Source organism: Salvelinus fontinalis, chromosome 13 (genome assembly GCF_029448725.1).
Source record: "Salvelinus fontinalis isolate EN_2023a chromosome 13, ASM2944872v1, whole genome shotgun sequence".
Taxonomy (NCBI): domain Eukaryota; kingdom Metazoa; phylum Chordata; class Actinopteri; order Salmoniformes; family Salmonidae; genus Salvelinus; species Salvelinus fontinalis.
In genome coordinates, this window is record NC_074677.1 from 24,909,901 (window position 1) to 24,930,826 (window position 20,926).

The 20,926-nt window shown below is 47.5% G+C and overlaps 1 protein-coding gene across 4 annotated transcripts in view; it reads right to left on the reverse strand.

Annotated features, from left to right (window-relative positions):
- The window catches only part of LOC129868294 (mediator of RNA polymerase II transcription subunit 13-like), a 179,748-nt gene that overhangs the window by 43,174 nt on the left and 115,648 nt on the right, over positions 1-20,926 (reverse strand). For all 4 annotated transcript variants that reach the window (XM_055942141.1, XM_055942139.1, XM_055942140.1 and 1 more), the window contains exons 7-10: positions 12,617-12,779; positions 11,478-11,588; positions 5,122-5,883; positions 3,572-3,761 (exon numbers count right to left, since the gene is read on the reverse strand). In XM_055942141.1, coding sequence (XP_055798116.1) covers positions 3,572-3,761; positions 5,122-5,883; positions 11,478-11,588; positions 12,617-12,779 — 1,226 coding nt within the window. The remainder of the gene's footprint in view (positions 1-3,571; positions 3,762-5,121; positions 5,884-11,477; positions 11,589-12,616; positions 12,780-20,926) is intronic.

Sequence of the window (20,926 nt, forward strand, 5' to 3'; positions counted from 1 at the left end):
ACACACACACACAGCAGCAGACTGTGGCACCACTGCACATAGTGGCCACTGGGGGACCTCCTGTATAGAAGCAGCGCAGCAGCAACCGCACACAGTACAATACCACACACACACACACACAGTACAATACCACACACACACACAGTACAATACCAAACACACACACACACAGTACAATACCACACACACAGTACAATACCACACACACACACACACACACAGTACAATACCACACACACACAGTACAATACCGCACACACACACACACACACACACACACACACACACACACACACACACACACACACACACACACACACACACACACACACACACACACACACACACACACACACACACACACACACACACACACACAGTACAATACCACACACACACACACACACAGTACAATACCACACACACAGTACAATACCACACACACGCACAGTACAATACCACACACACACACACACAGTACAATACCACACACACACACACACACACACACACACAGTACAATACCACACACACAGTACAATACCACACACACACAGTACAATACCGCACACACACACACACACACACACACACACACACACACACACACCACACACACACACACACACACACACAGAACAATACCACACACACACACACACACACACACACACACACACACACACACACACACACCACACACACAGTACAATACCACACACACACACACACACACACACAGTACAACACCACACACACAGTACAATACCACACACACACACACAGTACAACACCACACACACAGTACAATACCACACACACACACACACACACAGTACAATACCACACACACACACACACACAGTACACCACCACACACACACAGTACAACCCCACACACACAGTACAATACCACACACACAGTACAACACCACACACACAGTACAACACCACACACACAGTACAATACCACACACACACACACACACACACACACACACACACACACACACACACACACACACACAGTACAATACCACACACACACACACAGTACAACACCACACACACAGTACAACACCACACACACACAGTACAACACCACACACAGTACAATACCACACACCACACACACAGTACAATACCACACACACACACACACACACACACACACACACACACACACACACACACACACACACACACACACACACACACACAGTACAACACCACACACAGTACAACACCACACACACAGTACAACACCACAAAAAAACAGTACAATACCACACACCACACACACAGTACAATACCACACACACACACACACACACACACACACACACACACACACACACACACACACACACACACACACACACACACACACACACAGTACAATGCCACACACACACACACACACACACACACACAGTACAATACCACACACCACACACACAGTACAATACCACACACACACACACACACACACACACACACACACACACACACACACACACACACACACACACACACACACACACACACACACACACACACACACACACACAGTACAGTACCACACACACACACAGTACAACACCACACACACAGTACAACACCACACACACAGTACAATACCACATACCACACACACACGCAGTACAACACCACACACACAGTACAACACCACACACACAGTACAACACCACACACACACACACACACACACACACACACACACACACACACACACACACACACACACACACACACACACACACACACACACACACACACACAGTACAACACCACACACACAGTACAACACCACACACACAACGGTGAAGAAAAAAATATCAGCAACCCTCGTGAAATAAAACAAAAAAGCTATTTTAAAAATGCACGGTTCAGTGAGCCAGGTTTATTGGCCTGTTAAAGCCCCAGCCAGCCTCGCACATCCCTCCTCCTCCACACCAGCCTGCTGCAGACATGCATCCTCACAGGCAGACAGGCAGGGAAGCAGGCAGGGCCAGGGAGGCTGACTGCCAGGGAGGCAGACTCCCATTCCCACGCTCTCCCCCTGTCCTACCCCTAGTGCTGACGGCGTTTCCACAGCTAACAGGTGGTCCAGGTTTAGAAACAGAGAGAAACAATATTAAGACAAGACTGAGCCCACAGGCTAGTAGAGCGAGACTGAGCCCACAGGCTAGCAGAGCGAGACTGAGCCCACAGGCTAGTAGAGCGAGACTGAGCCCACAGTCTAGTAGAGGGAGACTGAGCCCACAGTCTAGTAGAGTGAGACTGAGCCCACAAGCTAGTAGAGCAAGAGTGAGCCCACAGGCTAGCAGAGCGAGACTGATCCCACAGGCTAGTAGAGCGAGACTGAGCCCACAGTCTAGTAGAGCGAGACTGAGCCCACAGGCTAGCAGAGCGAGACTGAGCCCACAGGCTAGCAGAGCGAGACTGATCCCACAGGCTAGTAGAGCGAGACTGAGCCCACAGTCTAGTAGAGCGAGACTGAGCCCACAGGCTAGCAGAGCGAGACTGAGCCCACAGGCTAGCAGAGCGAGACTGATCCCACAGGCTAGTAGAGTGAGACTGAGCCCACAGGCTAGCAGAGCGAGACTGAGCCCACAGGCTAGCAGAGCGAGACTGAGTCCACAGGCTAGTAGAGCGAGACTGAGCCCACAGGCTAGAAGAGCGAGACTGAGCCCACAGGCTAGCAGAGCGAGACTGAGCCCACAGGCTAGTAGAGCGAGACTTGAGCCCACAGGCTAGTAGAGCAAGACTGAGCCCACAGGCTATTAGAGCGAGACTGAGCCCACAGGCTAGTAGAGCGAAACTGAGCCCACAGGCTAGTAAAGCGAGACTTGAGCCCACAGTTTAGTAGAGCGAGACTGAGCCCACAGGCTAGTAGAGCGAAACTGAGCCCACAGCCTAGTAGAGCGAGACTTGAGCCCACAGTTTAGTAGAGTGAGACTTGAGCCCACAGTCTAGTAGAGGGAGACTGAGCCCACAGGCTAGTAGAGCGAGACTTGAGCCCACAGTCTAGTAGAGCGAGAGATGGGGCAGCTGGAAAATACAAAACTATTTTGGCATCTCTCTACTGGGATAACAAAGGGAGCTGGAGCTGGCTTCCTGAGCAGTATATTTTGTGGAAACGAGGGCAGAATACAGCTAGTGACACATTTACAGTGTAGGGTTGCTGACGCCTTATCTTGTGACCCTAAACCGAACTCTTCCTACTTCCTGACCCTAAAGAGCATCACAACAGTGGCAAGTTGGAGTCAGCAGCGAGGGGAGGAAAGGATTTGCCTCAGCCGCCCCAGTTACAAGTACAATTTTAGTCACTTAGCAGACGCTCTTATCTAGAGCGACTTACAGGATAGTTTTTTTGTGCCTAGTCGGCTCGGGGATTCAAACCAGCAACCTTTCAGTTACTCTTTACCCTTTCAGTTACTCAACCTTTCAGTTACTCAACCTTTCAGTTACTCAACCTTTCAGTTACTCAACCTTTCAGTTACTCAACCTTTCAGTTACTCTTTTCAAGTTGTACATTTAGCCCTACCTTGTGTTTCTTCCCGGGCTGGCGTTCGCCACCCGTTTTGTCCTTCTTGTCGGAGAAGGCGTAGGGGTCCACCTCAGGCTCATGGTCATCGTCGGTGATGGCGGCGACCAGGTACTGGTTCCTCCGCTGAATGTACATCTGCACGCGCTCCTCAGACACCTTCAGAGGCCGCTTAGATGTGGCCATCAGCCTGGGAACAGGAGACACAGTGAGAGGACAGAATATTCATTATGATATATAGGGCCAGATAGTACAGTAATTTACTGATAACAGAGTGGGATGCAGTTATACTGTTTGTTTAGGCCTATATAGCTGTGCAGATCATCTATCAACATTGTGGGGAGGTAGAGACATTTTAATCTCTTGCTATGCATGTCTCTTTTTCATCGTAATCTGTGAATAATCTTTCCTATGACTATGGGCCTGTGTTCTAGTTGCTGATGTTGTTGTTCAGATGTTACTGGACTAAATGAGCCCCGCTGGGCCCCTCTGAGGGGAGGGACCCAGCTCATGTAGGTCCCTTCTCTCTCTCTCCCTCCCTCTCTCCGGCTAGGCTATGATGCGAGGTGACAGTGCGCAGTGGCCCCGGACAGAGATTAGCAGCCATTTAGAGCTGCTTCCCGGCCACCATGATTACTCCCGCCCGCTCTCCGCACCAGAATAGCCCTGCCCACAGCACTGTCCAGCATCCATCCCTGAAATTGTATAACCCCTCCGATAATTCCCAAGACCGCCACTGCTCGGCCTGGCCGAAAGGCTAGCCTGCCTGCCTGCTCTCAGGCGCACCGATCCTAGTCCGTCTCAGCCTCTCTGTCACTCTTTGCATCCCTCTCTCCCTCCACATCCCTTTCTCTTTGCTTCCTTCGAGTCCACTTCTATCTTCTCCCTCTCTCAGTGAAGCGACACCTCTGCTCTGACATCAAGGTTTTGAAGATACCTCCTTCACGTGTTCAGGGTGGAGAGGAAGGAAGCAGGGGGAGTTGTAATGGAGAGGGCGTAGATAGATGGATCCATTTATTTATATAACCCTACCTCTATCCCTCCATCTCTGGGGCCCTGTGTGTGTGTGTGTGTGTGTGTGTGTGTGTGTGTGTGTGTGTGTGTGTGTGTGTGTGTGCGCGCGCGCGTGCGTGTGTGTGTATTGGGGGGATCAATAAGCTCTCTCCAGTCTCTGCTGCAGTGCTGGCCATGCACATTAGTGATGTACGATGTCAAAAGGGCACATAGCGAGAGATTAACATGCCGTGTGTGCTCAGCGCCACCACAGAACATTCTAAGGCAGGGGCGGGGAGGGAGGGAGGGGAGGCCTGGTTGTGCATCACTGCTCTTTCAATCACTTTATTTTCTAGAATGTTGGAGGTACTCAAAATGGGGCCCGTCTGTCTGTGTGCCAGAGGGGGTGATGGGAAGGGAGGGAGGGTTGGATGGCTGACCAGTGAGTCAGTAAATGGTTGGGGGCCTCTAGCACCCTCTATGGGCAATAGTGGGTGTTGAATGGTTAAATCAATGGGGAGATAAGAATGAATGAATGAACAGGGATAGACACTCACTCAGTGACAGACACCACCTCCTGTCCTCCCGAGGCCTCGTCTCTCTCCCTGTCCCTCAGCTTGTCCCAAGGCAGCGTTGGCGTGGGTATTGCGGCCTCTTTCCTCCTGGGCAGGTTGAAGAACCTCCATGGCGCTGGGGAGCCGTCCTCCTCCAGATTGACTGCAGAGCCTACGTACACAGTGGGCTCCAGGGGCTCGGGTGGGTAGGCCGTGTGGGGGTGGTGGAATTGCTGGGCCAGGCAATCCAGTCCACGGTGGTCCCCGACATCACCCTTCTGTTCCGCCAGGCAGGGCTCCGGGGGTGACTGGTAGAAGTGTTCGCTGTGGGGGGTGGAGGGGTTCTTTAAAGAGCCGTCACCCGTCTCCTCTCCTCTGTCGCGCTCACAGGGGTGGGGGCTGAGGGGAGGGGGCTGGGGGGAACCTGTCATCTCTGAGGAACCCCCGCCACTACCCACCCCTCCGTCGTGCCCCTGGGGGGTCTTGGTGACACCGTTGGCAGGGTGGAGGCCAGGGAAGCGACCCCGCTCCTGCTGGGCCCTCATGGCAAGCCTCTGGCCTGCCGCCTTCGTCTCCATGGTAATGTCATCGCAGGCGGCGCTGCGGTGGTGGAAGGGTGTCTGTGGCCTCTTGGTCTGCTTGTCGCTCTTCTCTGGCTTGTCACCCCCAGTCTTGTGCTTGGTGGTTGGCTGGGTGTGGGTGGGCTGGCCTGCTGACTGGGGCTGGCCAGGGGTACCACCACCTCGCTGTTTCAGGGCTTTATGCCTGGAAGGAAACAGAGGAAGAGAAAGCATGTAATTTACATGTCTCACTGCAAGACAAACAATAATGCCATTCTATCACCTGTGTTAATTCATTAGCTCAATAAACAGTGTTGAGAGGCAACACTGATCTACTTCAATCAATTACCAAAAACAAACTGATCTACAGAACATTTAAATTCAGACTCAAAGTCAGGTGTTTGAGATTTGTACATTTATATTGAATTCATATTTAATGCTGATTTATACTGAAAATATATTTCACGCAGATTTATATTGCATACATATTTAATGCAGATGTATATTGAGCAAATAGTATGAAACACATTCATTACATTTATTCCCAATTACATATAGTAAACTGTAGATCTTTCACTTCCTACTTTCTCATTTGCTTTGTGTTAAAAGTAAATGTAACCAGTCAAAGGACCAATCTGGCAATTCTACGTTTTCATGTCTTTACTGAACACACCATGTAAACATTCACAGTGCAGGTTGGGAAAAGTATGTGAACCCTTGGATTTAATAACTGGTTGACCCTCCTTTGGCAGCAATAACCTCAACCAAACGTTTTCTGTAGTTGCGGATCAGAGCTGCACAACGGTCAGGAGCAATTTTGGACCATTCCTCTTTACAAAACTGTTTCAGTTCAGCAATATTCTTGGGAAGTCTGATGTGAACCGCTCTCGAGGTCATGCCACAGCATCTCAATCGAGTTGAGGTCAGGACTCTGACTGGGCCACTCCAGAAGGCCTATTTTCTTCTGTTGAAGCCATTCTGTTGTTGATTTACTTCTGTGTTTTGGGTCGTTGCCCTGTTGCATCAGCCAACTTCTGTTGAGCTTCAATTGGTGGACAGATAGCCTAACATTCTCCTGCAAACTGTCTTGATAAACTTGGGAAGTCAATTTTCCGTTGATGATAACGAGCTGTCCAGGTCCTGAGGCAGCAAAGCAGCCCCAAACCATGATGCTCCCTCCACCATACTTTACAGTGGGGATGAAGTTTTGATGTTGGTGTGCTGTGCCTGTATTTCTCCACACATAGTGTTGTGTGTTCCTTCCAAACAACTCAAGTGTAGTTTCATCTGTCCACAGAACATTTGGCCAGAAGCGCTGTGGAACATCCAGGTGAGATGTTAACATCTCTAATCTTGTCTCATTGATTGGACTCCAGGTTAGCTGACTGCTGACTCCAATTAGCTTTTGAAGAAGTCATTAGCCTAGGGGTTCACATACTGTTTCCAACCTACACTGTGAATGTTTAAATTATGTATTCAAAATATACAAGAAAAATACAATAATTTGTGTGTTATTATTTTAAGCACACTATTGTTGTGACATTTTATGACCAATTTATGCAGAAATCCAGGTAATTCCAAAGGGTTCACATACTTTTTCTTGCCACTGTAAAATAAACAAATGAATTCCTCTCAAATCTAATAAACTCCTCATGTCATGCTGATGCTACTCTAACAAACATATTAAACTGATGTTATTATCCTGCACTCTATTGGCCTCCTAACCACAACCAAAACCATGCATCTTGTCTAGCTCACACCCACTAGAATAGAGCATTCCCCAAAGGCTGTGTTTATTGGGGAGAAAACTGAGTGAAGCGTGTGTGCCCTCCTGAACATGGCCCAGGTTGGAAGGAGACCTGTTTCTGGTTGGGTTTAAATTGTCTGGAATGTGTTGTGGTGGTCCCCAGCCCTTAGCTCTCTAGGCTGCCCTGTCAGACACCTGGCCTGGCCCCTCTGTGACCATCGTGTGTGTTGCGTCGTGACCAGACCCCATAAACCTCTGGCTGAGTCAAGCTCCCCTGCTAACCAGCCTGCCTGTTACTGCTGACCCTGGCCCAGTGCATACCACCACCACCTCTGCTGTCAACACTCAAACACACACACTGTCCCCAGTTCAGGCCCGGGGAGAGGCAGCCACTAAGTTACCTCTCATGTTTCACTGTAAGGGGACCGAGGAGCAGTGGTGGAAAAAGTACTCATGTGTCATACTTGAGTAAAAGTAAAGATACCTTAATAGAAAATGACTCAAGTAAAAGTGAAAGTCACTCAGTAAAATACTACAAGTCTTTAGTTTTAAATATACTTTAGTAACAAAAGTAAATATAATTGATAAAATATTCTTAAGTATCAAAAGTAAAAGTATAAATAATTTCAAATTCCTTATATTAAGCAAACCATTATTTACAAATAGTCAGGGGCATACTCAAACACTCAGACATCATTTACAAATTAAGTATTTGTGTTTAGTTAGTCTGTCAGATCAGAGGCAGTAGGGATGACCAGGGATTTTGTCTATAAGAGCGTGAATTGGACAATTTTCCTGTCCTGCTAAGCATTCAAAATGTAACGAGTACTTTTGGGTGTCAGGGAAAATGTATGGAGTCTAAAGTACATTATTTTCTTTAGGGATGTAGTGAAGTAAAAGTAAAAGTTGGCAAAAATATAAATAGTAAAGTACAGATACACCAAAAAACTACTTAAGTAGTACTTTAAAGTATTTTTATTTCAGTACTTTACACCCCTGCCGAGGAGCAATAAATCTAAAGTCAGGCTATGACACTGGCTAGTGGCTGTGGAGGAGCAGAATGAGGGGGGTCAACTCAGGGTCAGCTCAGCTAGAGGGGTCAGCTCAGCTAGAGGGGGCACCGGGATGTTATTTGGCTGGTGGTCTGTCAGCACGGTAACCACAGGCTACTCTTGTGGTTGTGGAGCAGGCAGCATGTTGAGGGAGAGAGGTAGCTGTTGTCCTTCCCACTACTTCACAGGATTATAATATAACCGGGCTGTTTAACTGTCAGCAGGCAGAGAGCGGCAAGACGCAGCAAAAATAATATGCCGAGTGGGTAAACAATAACACACACACACAAACAACTTCCTGCAGCCAAGCCGATAGCCATTAGAATTTGCGCTGCACACACAGGAATTCCCTTTTCAATGTCACCTCCAGTACTCTAGGTCAGGGATTCTCAAAGTTTTTCTTTCTTTCTTTCTTTCTTTACATTTAATTTGTTTTCATGAATATTACTAACAACAACATATTAAACAAATTTTGGCCAAGGGATCCGTGGAATAAGTTTAGAGGGTGCAATACAATACAATGTAATATTATTATCTACAATTTATGATCATAAAGGTCCAATGCAGCCATTTTTTTAATCTCCATATCAAATCTGGGTAACGATTAAGTACCTTACTGTGATTGTTTTCAATTAAAATGGTCAAAGATAAATAAAAATAGCTTCTTAGAAAATACCAATTTCTCAAGTAAGAACTGTCTCGGAGTTGTTTATGGGGAGGGGAAAACTGAAAATGTGCTTTTATTGGCAGAGTCTTTTTCTTATTGGTCTATTAACTAATTTACTGCATGATGATGCCACCATAGAAGGCCAAAACTCACTCCCACCAAAACAGGCAGAAATTTCAGGCTGTCTTTTTAAACAGCTCTTACCTAAAAGGGCATTATCATAATTTGGGCAATTTTACAGTATTATTCCAAACTCATAGTGTGGAAATATATATAAAACACAGAAAAATAGACCTGGGAAGCTCACAGAGATATTGGTATATTGGTATCCACATTCTTTTTCAATTATTTTGAATTAGCTTTAAAGCTGCAATAACCCAAAACAATTATCTGCCCCGTGACAAAATGTGTAGAATTGCAGGAAATGTGCTTGAAAACTGGGGGGAAAAATTATCCAAATTCTCAGGGATGAGCCTTTAAAATGTTCCTTCCTGAGACTTGGTTCATTCAGTCATGCACTGCCAAAGTCATAGTAGAACTCCTTGTATGGTATTTTTCTCTCACTAGAGGTGTGTTCTGATTATGAGGGGTCTCTGCTGAATTTGCTATCACAACAGGGGTCCCAAGCCCCAAAGAGTTAGGGAACTCCTCATCTAGGTTCCCTCCAACTAATTAACACCTCTAGCCAGACTTCCCCAAAGTCAGTTCTCACATCCACACATTAACCCACTCCTTAAACAGGTCTTCTAGAGGTCTGACTGGCCTCTGGGTCTCTCCCACTGCATCCCCATACACAGCCTGCCTTCCCTCACACCACCAGTGGAGAACAAGGGGCTCGCCCAATCTATAGTGAAAGGGCTCCTCGAGCAAAAAGACACAAACATACACAAAGCAAACTCCCAGAGAGAGAACATAAAGGAACAGAGTGTCTACTGCTACTCTGTTTATCATACATGCATAGTCACTTTAACCATATCTACATGTACATACTACCTCAATCAGCCTGACTAACCGATGCCTGTATATAGCCTCGCTACTGTATATAGCCTCGCTACTGTTATTTTTCACAGTCTTTTTTACTGCTGTTTTATTTCTTTACCTAACTATTGTTCACCTAATATATATATTTTCACTGTTGGTTAGAGCCTGTAAGTAACACCTGTTGTATTCGGCGCACGTGACAAATAAACTTTGATTTGATTTGTCAAGCACCTATTTCTGTGCAAGCTGCAGTGTGACGTGTGTTTCTGCCGCCGTGTATGTTTCTGCCAGGAGACAGCAGCGGGACATGCTGACTGCAGCCTTTCCCCTTCAGAGAGAACACGCACGCACGCACGCACGCACGCACGCACGCACGCACGCACGCACGCACGCACGCACGCACGCACGCACGCACGCACGCACGCACGCACGCACGCACGCACGCACGCACGCACGCACGCACGCACGCACGCACGCACGCACGCACGCACGCACGCACGCACGCACGCACGCACGCACGCACGCACGCACGCACGCACGCACGCACGCACGCACGCACGCACGCACGCACGCACGCACGCACGCACGCACGCACGCACGCACGCACGCACGCACGCACGCACGCACGCACGCACGCACGCACGCACGCACGCACGCACGCACGCACGCACGCACGCACGCACGCACGCACGCACGCACGCACGCACGCACGCACGCACGCACGCACGCACGCACGCACACACACACACACACACACACACACACACACACACACACACACACACACACACACACACACACACACACACACACACACACACACACACACACACACATGATATTGTCTGTCTGTCTGTGTCCCAACCCCCAAACAGAAACAGCCTGGCAACAGTCAACCTCACATCCACACATTAACCCACTCTAGATGCAGCAGATCATTTGTCAACATTAGGGTCTACAGACACTCTCCATTTTTAGACCAGCTATCTCCCTACCAAAGCCTTCTAGAGGTCGGAGTGGCCCCTGGGTCTCTCCCACTGGGTCCTAAATCACACCCAATTCCCTTCATTGTGCACTACTATTGAACCCTGACAGGAGGGTTTCTTAACAGACAAATAGAGATGAATGTCATATGCATTGATATTAAAATACATCTCAGATTTTAGACTGACGTATCGAATGTTGTTTTGCTGAGTAAGACTTCCAATGAGTAAGACTTCCTTAAAAGGAAAGCTTGTGTCTGTCTACACAATAAACTAGAAGTATATCCCCTTACAGAGGGCTTAGGGTACAGGTCCTAGACAAGAGGAACACAAATAAACAAACAAATAAACACAGTATGCATCATTTACCTGGAGCAGTTGCAGTTTGACCTGTGTGTTGATTCTACAAAGTCCCAGGCCCCTACTTTCTCCATCAGCTCCTCCTCACAGGTACCGTTGGCTGTAGCTGAGAACTTACGCCTGGACAACACAACACACAACCATTGACTCAAAACATTAACCATATGTCCATTGTGTTTCTTACTATACTTCTCTAAAATATCAATTTGGTAAATGAAGCGTCATTGTGAAGGCGTGTGCCTGTTATTTGACAAACATGTTAGGCAACGTTGATTGTGTGTGTGTGTGTGTGTGTGTGTGTGTGTGTGTGTGTGTGTGTGTGTGTGTGTGTGTGTGTGTGTGTGTGTGTGTGTGTGTGTGTGTGTGTGTGTGTGTGTGTGTGTGTGTTTGTGTGTGTGTGCGCGCACGTGTTGTGGTAGATCCTGCATATTCTCTCTAGGCTTCGTTGAATGTGTCTATGGTGTGGTAAACATGTATGTGTGTGAGGTTTCTTTTCAGCTGTGTGTGAGCATGTGTTCGTTGACAGTGTGTGTGACCATGTGTATGTGTATGCTTGTTAGGGCTGCACAATTAATTGAATTCAGATCGAAATCGCAATATTGACATGCACAATATCCATAATGCAAGAGCTCCATATCTCATGCAACACTTTTAAATGCCATTCAGTCGTGTTAGTTTACTCCATTTGTCATCTCTCTTCCTCTCTCCTCTTGCAGCTGCTTCGCACACACACCAAGCAGCGCCTTCTGCCAGTCAAGCAGCTCAGTTCCTTCTCCTCGCTGTTAGATTCACTATAAGTTTGCAGGCTGTTCTGTTTGGTCAAATGCAGTCAAAAGATTTTTCCAAACAAGAACGATGCTGCGTTCCACTTTGCTTCTTAAGATAAATGATTTAATTTCTATGATTCCAAAATTTCACCCAAGTGTTTTAATCTATATCGCAAGTCAAATCGAAATCTCGATATTCTGTAAAAATATTGCAAATACATATTTTGCCCATCGTGCAGCTCACACACCTATAGCAATTCTACTTGTTCTAGGGCTTTGGTTGAGAGTGTGTGTATGCTGAGCCAGTAGCAGAGACACGTACTTGTTCTAGGGCTTTGGTTGAGAGTGTGTGTATGCTGAGCCAGTAGCAGAGACACGTACTTGTTCTGAGCTCTGTTGATATTGCACTCCTGCCAGACCCTCTCCACCACCTGGCTGGCTAGCCTGCCAGGGATCTTCCCCTCGTGGTGACTGGTGCTGTCCACACTGAAGCCGTCCTCAGCCGACGACATCTTCACCCACTTCAGAGCCGACTGGGAGTCCACTGGGGGAGGGAGGGATGGAAGGGAGTGGTTCTGAATCGGCTCATCAAACCGCAAGTGGCAATATTTATTGTCCTACAATTACCAGCTTTGACAACACACCTCTTGACCACTGCTCACTATATGGGGGTATAGGCACCTGAGCAATAGAGCAAATGGAGCAGCTGCATACCCACTTTCAAAATAGAGGTGCTGCAAACATGTTTTTGCACCCCAATTTCTTTTTGTTACCACAAAAGTATCCTGATCCATTGGGCAATTTTCGATGATTAGTAATGTTTTTGAGCTAGTCTATATTAAAATAGATATGCCCATTTTATACACTATATAATTAATTAAAAGATTGCAGTTTGTAGCCCCCCCCGTCGTTCGGAAGATTAATGGTTTTGCCCTCTCTAAAGTTTTGCTTCGCCGCGTCTCTCCAGTATTTTGGAACAGAGCAGTTAGAAAGCACAAGTTGCGCCACTGGTCTTTTTGTCTATTTTGTTGACCTGTTGTTACATTTGTATCGTTGTTTAATGTTCGATGCACTCAGGGTGTTGTTACATATAATTTGAGCAGCACCACGAGCAAATTTTGTCATTTCACTTTACCTCTAAGAACCATGATGAGCACGGGCATGTCTGATTAGGCTTTGAGGTATCTCAGTCTCTGGGAGAATCTCAGTTGCTCGTGTCCTCTCTTCTCGCCTCCTTCTCAAAACTCATTGGAGAAGGTCAGAGGGGAGGGACCTCTGGCTTTCTCATTCAATGGGTTTTGAGAAGGAAGCGAGGAGAGAGGACACGAGTAGTATGCAATTGGGATTCGCATGAGAAACTGCATGTCCGGTAGCTCGCGGGCTGTCAATGAGTAGCTAGCAAAGTAGATACTGAGAAATAATCAGTACGACTAATATTATTACATGATTACATTTTTGGGAGAAAAATTATCCACAAGCTGTTTACAGACATTCAACACCATTCTGCATTTTTGCCATTTATTTCCCCAACGTCAGTCAGTTAAATCACATCGTTAAAATGTTTTCATTCAGTTACAAAAGAAACAGTCCTGGCTAAGCCTGATATGCTAGTGCATCGGGGCCACTTCGCGGTTACAATGTAGCAGGGGTTGGAACTAAAATTACTTTCCAATCTTTTCGTATGTACTGTAAGTAGCCTTGCCAGAGTCTTTGCTTGTGTAAGCCAGAACAGCTCATAAGGCAGGAGCCTATCTCCTGTTTCTGTATAGCTTGATGCAGCTTGATGTACAAGTAGACCCCCTGGACAGGATGTTAGTCTATCGCAGGGCCTTACCCCCAATCTCCTTAATGCTGAGCGCCAAGCAGAGAGGCATCAGGTCCCATTCTTACAGTCTTTTATCTGACTCGGCCTTCCAATCTCAGGTCAGACACTAACCACAAGGCAAGTTGTTCTGAACAGAATCTTTTTTTTTTTTTTTTCATTTCGTGCCACTGTTCCAACCAGCAAAATAAAGTTCTGGACCGGTTCGAACCCCAAAAAAGTAACGGTTTATACCATTCCTTTCTGTTCCTTTTTAAACCTCTGAAATCAATGGGTTTTTTTTACATTTAGCTCAACATTAAATTACTTAACCAATCAGTGCGGATAGAGCAGCTTGCTATGGAATTGGCAAGCTATTTACATACATTAGACAGACAAGTGTAGGGCGCGAGATGCGAGATCATTTTTTGGGGTGGGGAGCGAGCAAGAAAGCGTGGAGGAGGCTTGGCTTGAAATGCTGGGCATCTTGTTGTTATGACATGCATTATCTGAATTAGACTGACCAAATTATACCTACGAGGTGCAGCTTCTATAAAGGAACTTTGAATGTCATTGAACAGAGAGTTGGCTTAACGTTGGACGAGAGATAGCTAGCTAACAAGCTTGTGTGTGCAGAGTGGCACCAGAATTGAAATAAAAATACTTCTAACCTTTTGTAATTAATAAATCCAATGTGAAATGTGATAACTAGAATATCATTAACTAGCATTCAAAAAGTGAATCCATTATTCTCCAATTAAAAATCTCTCTTCCTAATTTCTGAATCACGCTTGTAACATCATTAGGCTACAGTAGCCTATATTTCGGAGGGGGAGGGGCAGGTAGCCTACACACACACACAGGCAAATATTTTCAGCTGTCAGGCAGACACTGGAATATATTTCTGAATGACAGAGTGAGGGCTTTGCATAGACACTTTGTTGCGTTTTTGTGGGACTGAAAAAAAAATGCCTGGAATGTAAAATAACTTTATTAACCGGTTCCCATGCCTTAAAAATAATTGTTCTGTTCCAGAACAGTATAGGTCACTTACGCGGCTCTGATTCTGCTCCTCAAAAAAAGGACTGGTTCCAACCCCTGCAATGTAGCCAAGCTGTCTGTATGCACCTATGTTTTTTTCTAGTAATACACTGATTTTGATTACTGCATTGTTGGGTTTTGAGTTTGCAAGAAAGGCATTTCACTGTACTTGTGCATGTGACATTAAAACTTGAAACTATTAAACAGAATGACAATTAATAGTAGCCTAGTCCTGTAGCTGCAGGCTACAGATTTGATCAAATGTAAAACTGTTTTATCTTTAACTTCTTTGGGGTACCCCCCCTTCTTCTCAATTTCCGCCTAAAGACATACCCTAATCTAACTGCCTGTAGCTCAGGCCCAGAAGCAAGGATATGCATATTCTTGGTATCATTTGAAAGGAAACACTCCGAGTTTTGTGGAAATGTAAATTGAATGTAGGAGAATATAACACAATAGATCTGGTAGAAGAAAATACAAGGAAATAAACATACGTTTTCTGTTTTTTATTGTTGCTGCATCATCTTTCAAATGGCCAAGAACAGTGAAACATACAGATAGGATGCTGTGGATGATTTGAATGAAGAACATAAGATGGCCACAATAGCTGAGCAAAGTTTTAGACAGATAACTTCAAAAATGAGCGAGCTACATGACATTGAGCATTAAGTCACCCAGGTGTCCCACACAAATGTACCCAAATGTACCCAAGTGGCCGCATTGGTACAGTGATACAATTTGAAGGAAATAACTATATACAAAATACATAAATGCTATTCTAACACACCCCCCAAAAAATAAAAAATAACAAGGGTAACTATTTACACATTTTCTATTTACAATATTGTGAAGACCCTCAGTCCTCTACATAATATTGTGCTGCTGGTGCCATGGCCCAATAGCAGTCTCTTTCTGCTGTAAAGCAGAGGGTTACTGAACAGGTGGTGCAGGTGATGGGGCATTTCCTGTGACAAAGGGCACAACATCGCCTCCCCACTGTGCCCTTTTTGCCCTGAGGCACATTCATGCCTGCAGAGATGAATCTGGGCAGGTGAACAGCACTGGTTGGAGCAGAAGGTGCTGCAGTGGACTTGCTGTAGCGAGCAAGCTCCTGGATGAGCAGCTCCCTGAAGGCTAGCTGGGAGATGAGGGGCTGTCCACAGCTCTTGGCCATTTCCTTCTGGAGGATGAAGGAATTCACCACAGCAATGTTCATGAAATGATAGAAAAACGTTTTGCACTTCTTGTGAAGAACATTGTAGTATCCTATCAGCGCATCTGACAGGTCCACACCTCCCATGCTCTTGTTGTAGTCCTTCACATGCGCTGGAATGGGGACATTTTTTGTGGTCCATGCCCCGGCACCGTCCTTCACACGCCTGACGACGTGATCTCCACTGAAGGACTTGTGTATACTGGAGCACATGAACCACCTCTCTGGTATCCATCCACTTCACAAACAGCAGGCCATCTTCACGGATCCATCGCATGGTACCCCGCTCAGCCCGCTTAGGCATATCGTTCACCTTGGTCTTTGGAAATCCCACCCTGTTGGTACGAATGGTGCCACAAGCCCACACTTCCTGCTTCCTCAGCTCTGTAAACAGAATAGGGCTAGTGTAGAAGTTATCTACAAACAGTTTGTAGCCCTTCCCCAGCAGTTGAAATTCCAATAACTCCATAACGGAATCATAACTCAGTCCATTACCGGTAGCAAAACTGTTTTCCCCCTCATAAACAAAAGAAATTGCAAGTGTAGGCACACACAGAATCAGCCAAAACAAACAGCTTGTAACCCCATTTGGTTGTTTTGTTACGCATGTATTGTTTGAGGCTGATTCTGGCCTTTGAGGCTACCATCCTCTCATCGATGGACAGGTTCTGGGCGGGCTGAAAATAAGTCTTCAGGCATCAACGATGCTGGGGTAGAGGTATTATTTTACAGAGCCTATCAAACCTTGGTGTGCCTCTCTTCTTGTCATTCTCCCCATCAACTTCTGGGTCACTGATGTGAAGCGCCCGTGAAATAGTCAGAAACCTTTTAGAAGACATGACAGTCATGGGCAAAGGCAGTTGATAGAGAGCTGACGTTTTCCAGTAGTCCCTTAGAGTTTTCAACTTCACTAGCCCCATGTAAATGACCATTGAAAAGTAGCAGAAAAGGTCTGACATGGAAATGGTCTTCCATGCCTCTTTCTTTCCTGCCTGCTTCTTAGCCCCGTACTTATTGGTGTTTGCCACCAGGGAATCAACAACTGACGAGGTGAAAAACAGTTGAAAAAGTTGAAGGGGGCTGTACTTTGCAGTCATGTCTAGTTGAGGTCCTGGCTGCCTTTTGGGTCTAAAAACTGGTGGATTTGGTTCCACATCATCTTCTAACACAGATTGGTTCCACATCATCTTCTAACACAGAGTCTTCCCCACCTCCTCTTATTTGTCACTGACTTCACACCTCTAGATGGCCGGGTAGGTGTTGAGCCAGAGACAGCGGGGGTCCGGCTGGATGAACCAGCTTCAGAGGGAGATGGACACCTAGACATTGGCGGCTCATTATCAGAATCCCTGATACTGTGAAATATAAAACAAATCAGTTACAATACTTTCACGTATGAGCCCTGTATCAACACGTAAAATAAATAGATATATATAGAGTACAGGGAACATAATCACTATGGTGAAGTGTTGTTCCATTCCATGTTTATGTAAAATACATTTTAAAAATATATCACACACACACAGTATTGCCAATGTGTACTTTACACATTTCATTACATATGATATTTTTATTAATTGCAAAAAAATAATAATAATAATAACAATATTTCATATTAATTTCAAACAATGACATTAGCATTAGAACTTACCAATCCAGCATGGCATCCTCGCCGTGCAGAAACATTTCTTCCGCCTGGGAGTCAAAACTAGCTTCGCTGAAAGATTCATCTTCCTGAAGAAACTCGGTCTCACTGTCTCTATCAATTTCCTCTATAATTTGGGTTAAATCTGTATACCTAGACTTTGTTTTAGCTTTTCCTGATTTATTCGCAAATATTTAAATATATAAACTTGTTGAAAATGCTCTTGAATATGTACTGCTATGCGTAACACTAGTGGCTCCGTCAAGTAGGATTTGCAATGGCGAATGAACCTCTTTTACGCCAGAGTTTACGACAAAGGCTGGTCTTCGAAAGTATAGTGTAACAGTCCTGACCTGTTTTATGTTGTTTTTTATGTGTTTTTGGTCAGGGCATGTGTTTTGGGTGGGCAGTCTATGTTACCTGTTTCTATGTTGGTTTCGGTTTGCCTGGTATGGCTCTTGATTAGAGGCAGGTGGTTTGCATTTTCCTCTAATCAAGAGTCATATTTAGGTAGGGCATTATCACTGTGTGTTTGTGGGTGATTGTCTCCTGTGATGTCTTCGTTATGTTCGTTGTATTCACTTTTGGAGCTGTTTGGCTGTTCGTATGTTTCGATGTCCGTTCCTGTTTGTGAGTTTACGTTTGTCCATGTAAGTTTATGTTCAGGTTGCGTGTACGTCGTTTTGTTATTTTGTAAATTTTGAAAGTGTTTGTTTTCCTGTCATCAGTTTTCGTATTAATAATAAAAGATGGCATATTTCCCTGACTCCGCATATTGGTCTGAAGATCCTTCTCTCCTCACCTCATCTGAGGATGAGGAGAGCGACAGCTCTTACAGAATCACCCACCAAAATACAAAGACCAAGCGGTATGGGAATGCTAAACGGAGTAAGGGACAGAAGAAGGAGCAATGGACATGGGACGATGTATTGAATGGAAAAGGTGTCTACACATGGGAGGAGATCCTAGCAGGTAGAGATCGCCTTCCATGGGAACAGCTGGAGGCACTTAGGAGAGCGGAGGCTACCGGAGAGAGGAACCGGAATTATGAGGGAACGCGTCTGGCACGGAAGCCGAAAAAGCCCGTGAGTAACTCCCAAAAATTTCTTGGGGGGGGGCTAAAGGGTAGTGGGCCTAGGGCAGGTAGGAGACCTGCGCCCACTTCCCAGGCTAACCGTGGAGAGCGGGAGTACGGGCAGACACCGTGTTACGCAGTAGAGCGCACGGTGTCTCCTGTACGTGTGCATAGCCCGGTGCGGGTTATTCCACCTCCCTGCACTGGTAGGGCGAGATTGGGCATTGAGCCAGGTGTCATGAGGCCGGCTCAACGCGTCTGGTCTCCAGTGCGTCTCCTCGGGCCGGCATACATGGCACCTGCCTTACGCATGGTTTCCCCGGTTCGCCTGCATAGCCCAGTGCGGGCTATTCCACCTCGCCGCACTGGCAGGGCGACCGGGAGCATTCAACCGGGTAAGGTTGGGCAGGCTCAATGCTCAAGAGAGCCAGTACGCCTGCACGGTCCGGTATTTCCGGCGCCACCTCCCCGCCCCAGCCTAGTACCTACAGTGCCTACATTACGCACTAGGCTACCAGTGCATTTCCAGAGCCCTGTTCCTCCTCCACGCACTCTCCCTATAGTGCGTGTATCCAGTTCAGTGCCTCCAGTTCCGGCCCCACGCACTAAGCCACCTGTGCGTCTCCTAAGTCCTGTACACACTGTCACTTCTCCCCGTACTAGTCCTGAGGTGCGTGCCCTCAGCCAGGTGCCACCAGTGCCGGTACCACGCACCAGGTATAGAGTACGCTTTGAGAGTTCAGTGTGCCCTGTCCCTGCTCCACGCACTAGTAGGAGGGTGCTTATCATTAGCCCGGTGCCTCCAGTTCCGGCACCACGCACCAGGTCTACAGTGCGCCGTATCCGGCCAGAGCCATCCGTCTCCCCAGCGCCATCTGAGCCATCCGTCTCCCCAGCGCCATCTGAGCCATCCGTCTCCCCAGCGCCATCTGAGCCATCCGTCTCCCCAGCGCCATCTGAGCCATCCGTCTCCCCAGCGCCATCTGAGCCATCCGTCTCCCCAGCGCCATCTGAGCCATCCGTCTGCCAGGAGCCTGCAAAGCCGCCCGTCTGCCATGAGCCTGCAAAGCCGCCCGTCTGCCATGAGCCTACAGAGCCATCCGCCAGACAGGAGCCGCTAGAGCCGTCAGCCAGACAGGAGCCGCTAGAGCCGCCCGCCAGACAGGATCTGCCAGAGCCGCCAACCAGACAGGATCTGCCAGAGCCGCCAACCAGACAGGATCTGCCAGAGCCGCCAACCAGACAGGATCTGCCAGAGCCGCCAACCAGACAGGATCTGCCAGAGCCGCCAACCAGACAGGATCTGCCAGAGCCGCCAACCAGACAGGATCTGCCAGAGCCGTCAGCGAGCCATGAGCAGCCAGAGCCGTCAGCGAGCCATGAGCAGCCAGAGCCGTCAGAGAGCCATGAGCAGCCAGAGCCGTCAGAGAGCCATGAGCAGCCAGAGCCGTCAGTGAGCCATGAGCAGCCAGAGCCGTCAGAGAGCCATGAGCAGCCAGAGCCGTCAGAGAGCCATGAGCAGCCAGAGCCGTCAGCCTGCCATGAGCGTCGAGAGCCGTCAGCCTGCCATGAGCGTCGAGAGCCGTCAGCCTGCCATGAGCGTCGAGAGCCGTCAGCCTGCCATGAGCGTCGAGAGCCGTCAGCCTGCCATGAGCGTCGAGAGCCGTCAGCCTGCCATGAGCGTAGAGAGCCGTCAGTCTGCCATGAGCGTCGAGAGCCGTCAGCCTGCATGGACCTGCCAGAGCCGTCCAAACAGGACCTGCCAGAGTCCTTCAGCCGGGATCTGCCCCTTGTCCCGGTGTTGCCCCTTGTCCCGGTGTTGCCCCTTGTCCCGGTGCTGCCCCTTGTCCCGGTGCTGCCCCTTGTCCCGGTGCTGCCCCTTGTCCCGGTGCTGCCCCTTGTCCCGGTGCTGCCCC